General features: G+C 37.8%; 1 protein-coding gene and 1 long non-coding RNA gene across 2 annotated transcripts; one reads left to right on the forward strand and one right to left on the reverse strand.

Moving 5' to 3' along the window:
• Positions 1–907: 907 nt before the first annotated feature.
• LOC112799824 (uncharacterized) lies at positions 908–3,021 on the reverse strand. The gene is made up of 4 exons (XR_011882375.1): positions 2,798–3,021; positions 2,644–2,692; positions 2,164–2,282; positions 908–1,551 (listed from the first exon to the last, which is right to left on the reverse strand). It is a non-coding gene; the product is annotated as an uncharacterized lncRNA (long non-coding RNA).
• Positions 3,022–6,300: 3,279 nt separating this feature from the next.
• On the forward strand, positions 6,301–10,253 carry LOC140173265 (uncharacterized). Its single transcript, XM_072196088.1, has 5 exons — positions 6,301–8,125; positions 8,215–8,419; positions 8,502–8,668; positions 8,762–8,864; positions 9,962–10,253. The coding sequence occupies exons 1-5, from the start codon at positions 6,301–6,303 to the stop codon at positions 10,251–10,253; spliced, it is 2,592 nt and encodes an 863-aa protein (XP_072052189.1).
• The last annotated feature ends 1,842 nt before the right edge of the window (positions 10,254–12,095 follow it).

Here is a 12,095-nt window from a genome sequence, read left to right on the forward strand (position 1 = left end):
CTTGTTGCTTCTGTAACAACTAGCTCATTGACCAAAATATTGCCCGTGCACCAGGTTTAAATGACACAAATCAATCCAGTTTCTATTCGAGCATGACTAGTGTGCGTGTACACAAAACCCACACTATTTCGTACAGCAGCAGTACCAGCAAGTGCACTGGGTCATCCAAGTAATACCTGAGCGAGTCAGGGTTAATCCCACAAGAATTGTGGCTTGAAGCAAGCTTATGGTTGTCTTGCAGGTCTTAGTTAGGCGAAATCAGAAGTTTGTTGATTGTATGTTGATTGATTATATGTCATAAATGCTTAGATAAGACCAATAGGATTAAATAATAGGAATTATATGATGGGAATAGAGTTGAGAGTTGGAGTTGCTTTGTCTTTCTGAATTAACTCTGGTACTACTGTCTTCTGTGCTTGTGAATGATCTTCTTCTATGGCAGGCTGTAAGTGATCAAAGCCATGTTCTGTGGTCATTGATCTCCTCTGCTACAGAATGAACGCCATTGGCCGTCGTCATCCATTCTGACGAAGGGTGAAGCGCATAGCAAGTCATTCACCGGGCAATCCTACTCAAAATGCCACAAACAAGGTCAAATCTTTCAGATAAGAGAATGCTACTTCTTTGGATTCTAGCCTATACCACGGAGACCCTAATCTCCCCAAAAATCGGCTGAACTGGTGTCTCGAGAAGGCCCCAACGAAGTCGTGGATTAACCGTCTGAGAGATGTATAAACATAGCTGTTGGTTTGTACTTTTCTTCCAGGTACTCACACGAACCCAAGTAGACGCGGGTGTTTGTCAGGCACGTTCGTCTTAATGTGATGAACAGAGCTAATTGATTAGATCATCCTATTCGCCAAGATGAAGATTAGGATATACATCTTAGAGATAGATCAAACATGGATCAAAGAAGAAATAATAGTACTTTTATTAATTCATAGGACTCAGCAGAGCTCCTCCCCTCAACCTAGGAGGTTTAGAAAATCATACTGAAGTAAAAACACAAAGTAAACAAAATTATGAAAGACCTCCCTCAGTGAGAGGTGTAAAAGGTTCTAAAGTCTCCAGGAATTACATAAATAAGATCCCTTAAATACTAAACAGATAACTAGTAAGGGTAAAACAGTCTATTTAGTGCTAAAATCCACTTCTGGGGCCCACTTGCTGAGTGATTGGGCTGAGCTTTGATGAGATCCACGTGCTATGAGGCTCTTTGGACATGGAATGCCAGCTAGGGGGTCCTCTCTGTGCCTTTGGATGCTGGGCTCTGCTCTTTGGGCGCTAGATGTCTGGAAGGGGGCAGGAAGCTAGCATTGGACACCAGTTTTGGGCCTTCAAATCCAAAGCAAAGTATGGACTATTATATGTTGATGAAAAGCTCTAGAAGTCAGATTTTCATATCCGTTAAGAGTGCTGCATTTGGACTTCTGTAACTCCAGAAAACCTCTTTCGAGTGCAGGCAGGTCAGATTTGGACAGCATCTGCAGTGCTTTCTCTGTCTCTGAATCAGACTTCTGCTCCAGCTCCTCAATTTCAGCCAGAAAATACCTGAAATTGCCCAAAAATACAAAAACTCATAGTAAAATTCAAAAATGTGAATTTAACACCAAAACCTATAAAAACTTAATAAAAACTAAATAAAAACTACTAAAAACTATATGAAAATGATGTCAAAAAGCGTATAGAATATCCGCTAATCAATGACTCAACTAAATCAAATCCACAGCACGTAACAAAATAAGCATGCAGAGTATTTGAACGCCAAAGTCAGCAATTCAATTCAAATCAACAAATGCCATGCGGAGCTGTCCCTTTTCAAACATCCATTTATTAAAGGAACCAACCATCCATATACATAGTGAACTAAACATCCGTGTTCTTCCAAGCAAGTAACATAATATTGCATCCACCATATAAAGTATTGTAAAAGAAGAACAAAGATTCATTGGTTCAACAAATCAAAATATCATCACAATCGGCATGCATGCATACTCCCCAAGTTCTAGATTCAGAAGCAATATCACTTCAACAAATATCGAACAGGGTTGTACTTTTCCTTTTATTTTTAAAAACACTCCTAATTTTTCATAATCCAATTTGGATGTACAAAAGCAGATCAATCAAATAATGTATCAAAATTTTGAAACTTGCATAACTCACCACACTCACATTGGATTTCTTTATTCCATCCTTTTTTGGAGATTCTAATATTCCATTGATCTCATGGTTCACCTTTTCTTAATCAAATAACATGGAATCGCGGCTGCGCTTCTTCATGGCTACAATTTAACCAAGAGAAAAAAGAAAAAAGATAATAAAAGAAAAAAAGGGACACCTTTTCCCTTCCCCTACAAGAACCAACACATGAGAAGACACAGCTTTATGATAATTCATAAAAACAGAACTACACAAATTTATTGTTTTTCAAAAAGTACATAACACACTAGAGAAACTGCAAAATAGACAGAGTAAATGAAAAAGGGGACCGAATCTAAAGTCCACCGATTAACATTTATAAAAACAATAAAAAGAAAGTTGAATTCGTGATAATAAGGTAGCAACCCAAAATCCAGTTGGAGATATAAAGAATTGTGAAAACTTTTAAGAGAAAAATAGTGGAAAAAAATTACAGAAACTCACCTGAACGTAACTTCCTTGGGACCGAGGCATGATGAACAGCATTCATAAACTACCAAACAAATCATTTCACCAAAGCCATGGCCATTAGTTTAAGAACTAAATAAATTCAAAAGGGTATCATAATTCATAATAATAACAACATATAGTAACTTACATTTTTAGGAACCTTAAGTCTCTTGCTAGTGATAATAATGGCGGTGGTAGAAGAAGTTCGTCATGTGTTAGTGTTTTGTGCTTGTTCGTCTTTTTCTGAAACGTGGTAACCTATTTGGCAGTTGGATAATGCTTTTCCAATAGCACTCAAACTTTTCACTTTTCCTTTCTTCGATTTCTCAGAGAATTTCAGGTCCCCACCACCACTAATAGCAGCTTTCAAAACTGTTACTCACAAAATCATCGAAGAAGAAAAAAAGGAAGAAAAGAAGAGATATTTATTGAATGAAAAATATGAAGATAACAAGAGAATGAAGAAGGGAGAAAATGAGAGAAGCATTATTTACAAATTAAAAGTCTTAGATATATGAAGAAAGAAAAAGAAAAGGAACAAAGAAACAAAAACAGAAAAAAAAAAATGGGTTTTGTTTCTCTGTGAAGAAGAAATTAAGAAAAGGATGACTTTTTGGAAGCAAAATTGTAATACACTCACCGAAGAGTTTGTATCCTTTAAATTGCTTATAATTCATGTGTCGTCTCTTGTTGTTGTTGGGTTTTGAGAATCGGATAGCTCTACGCCTCAAGTTCCGAGCTTTGTCCATTTCTGCATTTCTAGAATTATAGATAGATCATATATTATTGTAGCTGAAAAACCAGCACCACCACCACACCAGATGAAAATAAAAAAAAATTGAGTTATTATTATTCTTTTATGCATTCAGTGAACATCTAGTTATCAACTAAACCCGTAGTCACCACCTAACATTTTGATGCACCGACGAGGGTGGAGAGCTCCGTCGATAGGGAGATTTTGGGAGTGACGGCGACGCCACTACGAAGTTGTGCGATGACGTACATGTGCGTTGAGGAGGACAGCGACGCTGTTGGGTGCGGGGGCTTCTTGCCGATCTGGGGACGCACGAATAAGGCTGGCCGCGCGGTTGCTAAGAGGTCGACGCCAGACGAGGATGGGTGCCGTAGCAGCTATACTGGTCTGAGGCATTAATCGACAAGGAATACGGCTGATGGAGAGAGATACTGCGGTGGTTGAAACGAGTCGAGGATGGCTTCTGGCACAATAGAGAGAGACGACCCTTGCAAGACGGCCATGCGGCGGGATGACCTGCCTTCCGCGTTGATGGCTACCGGCGACTGAGAGAGAGACGCGCGACGGGGATGAATGGGGCCCTCTGCTACTTTGTCTACCGGCGAGGGAGAGACAGACGCGTGGGGGAGAGGCTACGGGGGCCGACGATGGTTGACAGTGGCGGAGCTTCTACCGCCGGTGAGTGGGATGATTGCTGAGGATGAGGGTGGTGGTTTTGGGGGAAAGAGGGTTCTTGAGTGAACGGTGTCAATAAATTCGGGTTATATAACAACAAATAGGGAGAGGAAAACAGTTTTTAGGTGGGTTTAGGTAACTCACGAGAATCTTTATTTTTTTTAATTTTAAATTAGGAATTATTTAAAATTAATTAATTGTCCATAATTTAATTTTAATTTCAATTTAACCCTGTTGGACACATTGTATAATACATATATTGGTTTCTCATACTTTCTTTACTTTTATATTACCCCATCTATAAAATTAACTACGGCTGGACCGTCACCGATCCGTCGCCGTGATATTGGTGTCAATATGCAAGTAAAATGACTCGTCAAAAAATTAAAAGAAAATTATTCCCAAGTTTCCGATGCCCGGGGCCTCAATTTTAACGACAACTGAGCCTTCACTAACTTTCTAGCTGTCACTAAGACTATCGGTAATTGGCTTGTGTAGTAGTGTTTACTATTAACATACCCGCCGTATTCACCGCTCACCTGCTACTCGATTATTTTGGTACACATACATCACTTGATTTCAATACTTGTGCAAGTTCACCGATTCAAACCAATGAAAAGAATGTATAGTAGCTGATATACATTATTGTATGTCCACTATTGCCTCATTTGATTTGAACCATTAATTGTTATATCACCTCTTTTTGGGCGACAATCAACGTAACCCAAGTAAACAAGTTGACAACATGGAGTATACAGACACGAAACCTTAGCATGATTCAACTAGCAGCTAGTTACAACTTACATGCAATTGTATGATAATGATAGTACTTTTAAGTATTTGATATTTTCTCCTATCTTTTGAGTTAGTACTTAATTAATTAGAATTAAATAATAAATTTACTAATCTTTTATATATATATATATATATATATATATATATATATATATATATATATATATAATGGTAATTTAAGTGAGAAGAGTGACTTCTATACAAAATGTTCTGACAACTGGAATTATTGGAGGACTACCAGAGATTTAGTGATAAAAAGGTAAATTTAAACAAGTTGGTAGTTTTTTTCGGTAACAATACGCCTAAATAATTCGACTAAAGTTCGAAGCCAAACTTAATATTGAGTATATTGGAGCATAGTTGGCAGAACCGGACTGACCTGGCCGGTCGGACCAAAAAATCGGCAAACTGGTGCCATAACCGGTCTGGATGAGACATCTAACCGGACAAGGAATTGAACCGGCGAGACCCGTAGTGAATCGGCCGGGTTTGATCAAAACCGGTGAACCGGCGGGTTTTGTTTAATCCGAACCGGTTTGAAATTTAATTTTTTTCGATGGAAAACGACGTCGTTTCTTTAAAAAAAAAAGAAACCAAAAGCAGCTCTGCTGCTGCGCCTGCGTTTCATTTCATCGCTGTTAACCCTAGCCTCCATCCCCACATCCCCTTCCCCTGTTTCCCACCATCACCATCACCATGGCACCATGACTCCCTCCCCTGTTACTCGCCTACTCTGCTTCAGCTTCAGGCTTTTAGCCACCTCGTCACCGCGTTTAGCTTCAACCACGCGGCACTCACCTCACCACCGCATCCAGAGCAGTGCACCACTCACCAGGTCTCCCTCTAGGTCTCCCTCTTCTTTGCTCGACGCTCGTCGCTCCATCTCCAGGTCTCCCTCTTCTCTGCTCGACGCTCGTCGCTCCATCCCTCCAGGTCCAGGGTCCATCCGTGCAGCCGTGCAGGTAAGTATTTTTAATTTTTTAATTTTTTGAAGTTAATTGATTATTGTAGATTGATTAATGATTATGGAGAGCATGTTTGATAGTTTACATATGTTTGATTTTCAAGTTAATTTTTTGATAGTTTGATTTCTGTTTTGGTATGCGGGCAGATGAGAAAGTGTTTGATAGTTTACATATGTTTGAAGTTAATTTTTTAATTGGTGGTTTCACATATGTTTGATTTCTATTTGATTTTGGTATGCTGGTAGATGAGAACATGAACACTTTCACTGTTTCACATGTTTTTCTGTTTGATCTCTCATGTTTCTTGATTTATTTTTTGTTTCTGTTCAGTACTTCAGTTTGTTGATTATCCGTTGTTGGTTGCTGTTGGATGTTATTCTTAGTAGTTAGATGATTGTTGTTGTGTATTATTCTTGGAGATTAGTTTTTTAGTCCTGGACCCTGGTTGATTAGGAATTTAGGATGGCTTCATCAAATGCACCATCAGAAACACCAACACCAACTTCTCAGGAACAAGGATCAACTCCTGATCCAACAATTGGAACCCAAAAAAATAGTAACAGAGGAAAAACTGATCCTGCATGGGGCCATTGTAAACAAGTTTTGGATAAAGGAAAAACTGCTCTGGTATGTATTTATTGCGAGAAGCTTATTAGGGGTGGAGGAATTAACCGGGTTAAACATCATTTGGCTAGAAAAGGCGGAGATATTGAGGCATGTCAAAAGGTGCCAGTTGTGGCAAGACACCAATTCAATCAAAACATTGAAGATCTTCGAACCAAGAAAAGGAAAACTCATGAAGAATATGCAGAAAGTTATGGTGCTTGTGATGACGTTGAAAGGGAATTTGATGAGATTGAACGTAATGAGATGCGACAACAACAAGCATCAAGAATTCCAGCACCTAGCTCTAGAAAGGGAGTTGGAAAACAACTCAAGGGATTACAATCCTTTTTTCCACCGGCAGCAACACCTGGAGCTCAACCAAGTATTAAAAGTGTTCTCCAAAGCAAAGAAATTGTGGAAAAGTGTGATATTGCTATTGCAAGATGGATGATGGATGCCTCTGTGCCATTCAATGCGGTTAATTCAGCTTATTATCAGCCGATGATCGATGCTATTGCAAATATGGGTGCAGGGTATAAAGGGCCAAATTACCAAAGAGTTCATGGATATTTGTTGAGTAAATTGGTTGAAGATGTAAAGAAGATGATTGAAGGTTATCGTGTGATTTGGAAACAAACTGGATGTACTATCATGGCTGATGGATGGACTGATCATTGTAGGCGTACTTTAATTAATTTCTTGGTTTATTGCCCTAAAGGAACTGTTTTCCTAAAGTCAGTTGATGCTTCTCATATCTCGAAAACTGATGAGGCTTTGTTTAAGTTGCTTAGAGATGTTGTGTTATTTGTTGGTCCTGAGAATGTTGCACATGTAGTGACGGATAATGCTGCAAATTACGTTGCTGCTGGAAGGTTGTTGGAATCAGAGTTTCCTAGATTGTATTGGTCTCCTTGTGCAGCACATTGTATTAATCTGATGTTGCAGGATATTGGAAAGTTAGTGGAAGTGACTGAAACTGTGTCACAAGCTTCAATGATTACGAAGTATATCTATAATCATTGCCATCCTTTGTACTTGATGAGGCAGTTCACAGGCGGCCGAGAAATACTTCGTCCAGCTCCAACTCGATTCGCTACTAATTTCATTGCTTTGCAAAATATTTTGGCTCAAAAGAATGCATTGAGAGCTATGGTGACATCTAGAGAATGGACAAGTTCAGCTTACTCTAAAGAAGCCAAAGCAAAAAAGTTTGTGGATCAAGTCTTAGATTCTAAATTTTGGAATCAATGCACTAATATTGTTAAGCTTACGGAGCCACTTGTTCATGTATTGCATATTGTGGATAGTGAAGATAGAGCTGCAATGGGTTTCCTTTATCAAGCTATGAATAAGGCTAAGGAAGACATGGTGAAGAGGTTTCAAAAAAGAAAGAGGGTTGTTGAACCTTATTTGAAGATTTTAGATTCACGTTGGGATTCACAACTTAAAAGAAACCTTCATGCTGCTGGTTATTGGTTAAATCCAGCTTTTCGATTTAATTTTGCAGAATTTGACAAGCACAAAGAAACAATTTCTGGCCTACTAGATGTGATTGAGAGATATGCTTATGATGATGCTGATTTGAATACTAAATTAACAAGTGAGAAGATAATCTTTAAGAATGCTGAAGGAGACTTTGGGAGAATGTCTGCAATACGTGAGCGAAGCACAGTGATGCCTGGTAATTTTGTATTAAAATTAGTTTTTTATGATTGTGATATGTTTAAGATTTGATTTTTATGATTGTGATTATTTTCTTTTTCTGTTAAGATCAATGGTGGAAATCTTATGGATGTGGAGCACCAAACCTACAAGAGTTAGCTATTCGTGTTTTGAGTCAAACTTGTAGTTCTTCAGGTTGTGAGCGTAACTGGAGCATTTTCGAACACATTCACTCAAAGAAAAGGAATCGGTTAGAGCATCAAAAGCTTAATGATATTGTTTATGTTCATTACAACTTAAGGCTACAACAAAGGTACTTTTTATTATTCTTACTTGAAGGCATTATTTAAAATTTTTAGTCATAATAAGAATAATCAAGTTAATTGATAACATAGGAACCGAATGAGAAAGCAAAGTTATGATCCAATTTGTCTTGACGCATTTGAGGATCATTCGGAATGGATAATGGAAGATTCACCACCATTTTTAACTCCTGAAGAAGTTGATGCTTTGCGGAATGATCTTGCAAATATGTCCCTTCAATCAGCTTTAGATGATTTGGGTATGTTGTTGTTAGGGATGATTTTGTAATGCTTTAACCAAATGTTTTGCCTTATTATTGATTATGATTTGTGAAACATTATTGAAATGCTAGATGAATTGAATCTGGAAGATGATCGAGATGATTGTGAAGCTAATAATACTCCTGTGGAAAATGCAAATCAGAATGAAACCAATCAAGATGTAGCTCCAGATTTGTCAGATGAAGAAAGATATCCAGACTTTGAAGTTACTCCTTGGATATAATCCATGAATTGTTATTTTCATTGTGTTAAATTGAGTTATTCATGTAATAGACTAATAGTACTAAATTTTATGTTTATTTTTGTATTACTACTTATTTCTAGGATTTGAGACTTAATGTTTATTAAAATGTTATTGGAGATATGTTTTTAACTGTTAATTTTTTAGTTTTTAGCTATTTTATACATTTTACTTATGTGGGACCGGGTTAACTGGTTCAACCAGTGACCCAGTAGCCTGACTGGTTCGATCACCGGTTCGGTTCTGACAACATTGTATTGGAGTACGAGGCAAATATTTGGGGCTTTAAGCAATATCTATTTATACACTTTCTTGTTTCAAGCTCTTAAATTCTTTAATGATGAAAATACACAGTATTTTCTCTCAATATTAGTGGAGGCAGAAAGGTTATGAAAGACGTATAACATAAATAAATTGGGATATAATGACAAGACCTAAAAATACAGAAATTCTTGATTTTAAAGACCTAAGGACTTAGACTTTAGTATTACTAGCAAAGTAAGTATGACGGGTAGCTACCCAATCTAATTCTTACTTAGCCAGAATTTTGAAGACAAATATTTTAGATATGGAAGCATTATGAATGCAGAGACGGGTAACTTACCATCATAAGGATGGCGAAGCATGCTATAGGGACACCGTGTTTTTGAAAAAGGGTTGTCCTAGAGAGTAGGAAATGACAGCAGCATAAAAGTGTTCAGGGACCTATGGCTTCCACCTCCCTATCCTTTCAACATTCCTCCAAGCCTAGGCAACAATTTTAATGTCTTCTAGGTTAAAGATTTTATGAACGCAGATAGATAGTGACAACAGAATATTATCGAACAAATCTTTCCTCCAGATATAAGTAGCAAAATTTTGTCAATTACTCCAAATGATGAAGAAAATGAAATTCAGTCAATTTATCCCAATCAAACGCCCCTTGCACACTCACAGTGATCTTAAACCATAAACAAGTGGAGTGAGAAAAAATCATATATAAGTTGGATTTCCTTGTGAATCTTAGAGAAATTGTAAAACCCTGTCCCAGACAAGCAGAGGAACTCGTCGTACTCTTCCTTAGAGCTATCTGGCTTGTACTTGGTTTGGACGAGCTAGAGAACGAGCAATCGGCAGGTGCAGATGTATTTGCAGCGAAGGAGGAAGTTGCGGCCAACAAGAGCCTCCAAGACACTGGCCTTGCCACTACTTTGGCTGTCGACCACTACCACCTGAGGGAGGTCAATGATGGACTGACTGCCAATGCAGGAGAAGATATCCTAGAGGCAGTTCATGAGCGAGATCAAGGAGGATCCAAGTGTCATAGTGATAGCAAAAGATGATGCGGCAAATTGTAAGACTCAGAATTTTCGAAAAATTTTATTATGAGCTAATTTTAATTTATTTTTTCATTAGAGATTTTATTTTCAAAAATTATTTTATTAAAAGTAATTAAATCAAGTTTTGATAATTAAATTAAAAATTTTGCTTAATTTTATAATATTGAATAATTTTCTATATTTAAATTATAAAACTTAACAGTTGTAAAAGAATAAGAATTTTATATGATTTAGTTTAAATAATTGAGATTTTGAAATTTAATACTTTAATTTTTATAAACAAAAAAATTAATTATAATATCTCTAATTTTAAATTAGAATACTTGATTAAAAGCCAATTAGCAAATTGATAATTAAGTAATATTTTTAAAGTAAATTTAAGGGATTATATTATATTTTAAATTTATATATTATACCCTAATTTTATTAAAATTACCCTAATCTATTAATCCTAAATCTCCAAATGGGAACCCACTAACCCTAACCCCTCAGCACCGTTCGGATTCACTGCCTTACCTTCGCTCACTCACTTACATGGTCAGAAGAAAAGAAAGAAAGAAAAAGAAAGAAGAAGAAAGAAAGGAAGGAAGAAAGAAAGGGGAAGGGAGAAGAGGGAGTACGAAGGGAAAAGGAGATATAAGAAAAGGAGAGAGTGTTAATGCAAGAGGGAGGGAGAGACGAACACGGCGTTGAGGAAGGAAGCTGCCTTGCACATTGTCGTCGCCGCCAGTCCATCCACGAGTCGCCGTCAGAATCGTAAGGAGAAGAAGACGCACATGGAAGAGAGAGCAATGGCCAGTCCCATCGCCGTCAGCGCCACGGGCCACCGTCATCGAGGTCCTTGTCGCCGTTGCCGTTCGCGTTTCACTGCCACCGCGTCTGGTCGTTGCTGTCGCACCACCATCATGCCATCGTGCTGCATGAAGTGACCGCCGTCACCTCGAGTCTCGCCATCGTCATCCTCAGTGCAAGCCTTACCGTTGCTGGTGGAGTCGAATCCGCCACCGAGCTAAGCTGGGAAAGGAAAAATGCGAAGGGAAAAGAGAACAGAGGGGTGGATGCTGCGGGAGTCACTTTCGGACGAGGAGAATACTGTGTCTCTGTGATTCTGGCTGCCGAAAGAAGTTCTATGGCCGCCGGAGCTACCATCGGGGCTGTCGCTACTTGGCTCAGCCGTTTCTTCTTAGTTGTGGTAAGCATTTTTATTTCGAAAAGCCCTTTAGTCACTGTTCTGTTATCTTACGCTGCGGTTTTGCGGCGTTAATTGCCATAAGATTGAGTTTTGATTATTATATGTTGCGATTAGAGTTGCTATGGTTGCTGCGAAAGTGGTTTGGAGCTGACGTTGTGGTTGCTGCCATTGCAGGCCGAGAGAAAACGGAGTTTTGTCGCGTAGTTGAGTTGCGATCAAGGTAGAGGCGCTTTTCTTAAACTTGTTTTACTTTCAAGAGTTGTTATAAGTCGATAATAATGTGAAAAATATATTTTGTGATTTAGTAGATCTTATTGTTTGAATTGAGTTGTTCTAGATAATTGTAATCACAAGTTTGACGGAATTATTTATTGTTTGATAAGATTGAATATTTTGAGTTATTGACTTTATTAAATTGGCAAATGTCGAATTGGTTTCCTTGAGGTTTTAGAAATGTTTTGTTATTTAAAATAATTTACTATTAGGAAATGATTGAGAAGAGTTTGAGGAATGTTTAGATCGGACCCGAGAAAGATGGCAGAGTCTGATTTTTAGAGGAGATGCTATCCAAATTTTTATAAAATTAGAGATTTCATTTGAAGTGCTTATTAGAGTGCTTTGGATTTTTAAAGAATTTTATAATTTGATTGAGT

The sequence above is a fragment of the Arachis hypogaea genome, chromosome 5, assembly GCF_003086295.3.
Source record: "Arachis hypogaea cultivar Tifrunner chromosome 5, arahy.Tifrunner.gnm2.J5K5, whole genome shotgun sequence".
NCBI classification, from domain to species: domain Eukaryota; kingdom Viridiplantae; phylum Streptophyta; class Magnoliopsida; order Fabales; family Fabaceae; genus Arachis; species Arachis hypogaea.

What these genes read in the sequence shown, in the direction of transcription:
- LOC140173265 (XM_072196088.1), top strand. Translation starts at nt 6,301, where the DNA reads ATGGCTTCATCAAATGCACCATCAGAAACACCAACACCAACTTCTCAG. An exon ending in AACTTAAGGCTACAACAAAG is followed by an intron (nt 8,420 to 8,501) that starts GTACTTTTTATT and finishes TTGATAACATAG; the next exon opens with GAACCGAATGAGAAAGCAAA. An exon ending in ATCAGCTTTAGATGATTTGG is followed by an intron (nt 8,669 to 8,761) that starts GTATGTTGTTGT and finishes TTGAAATGCTAG; the next exon opens with ATGAATTGAATCTGGAAGAT.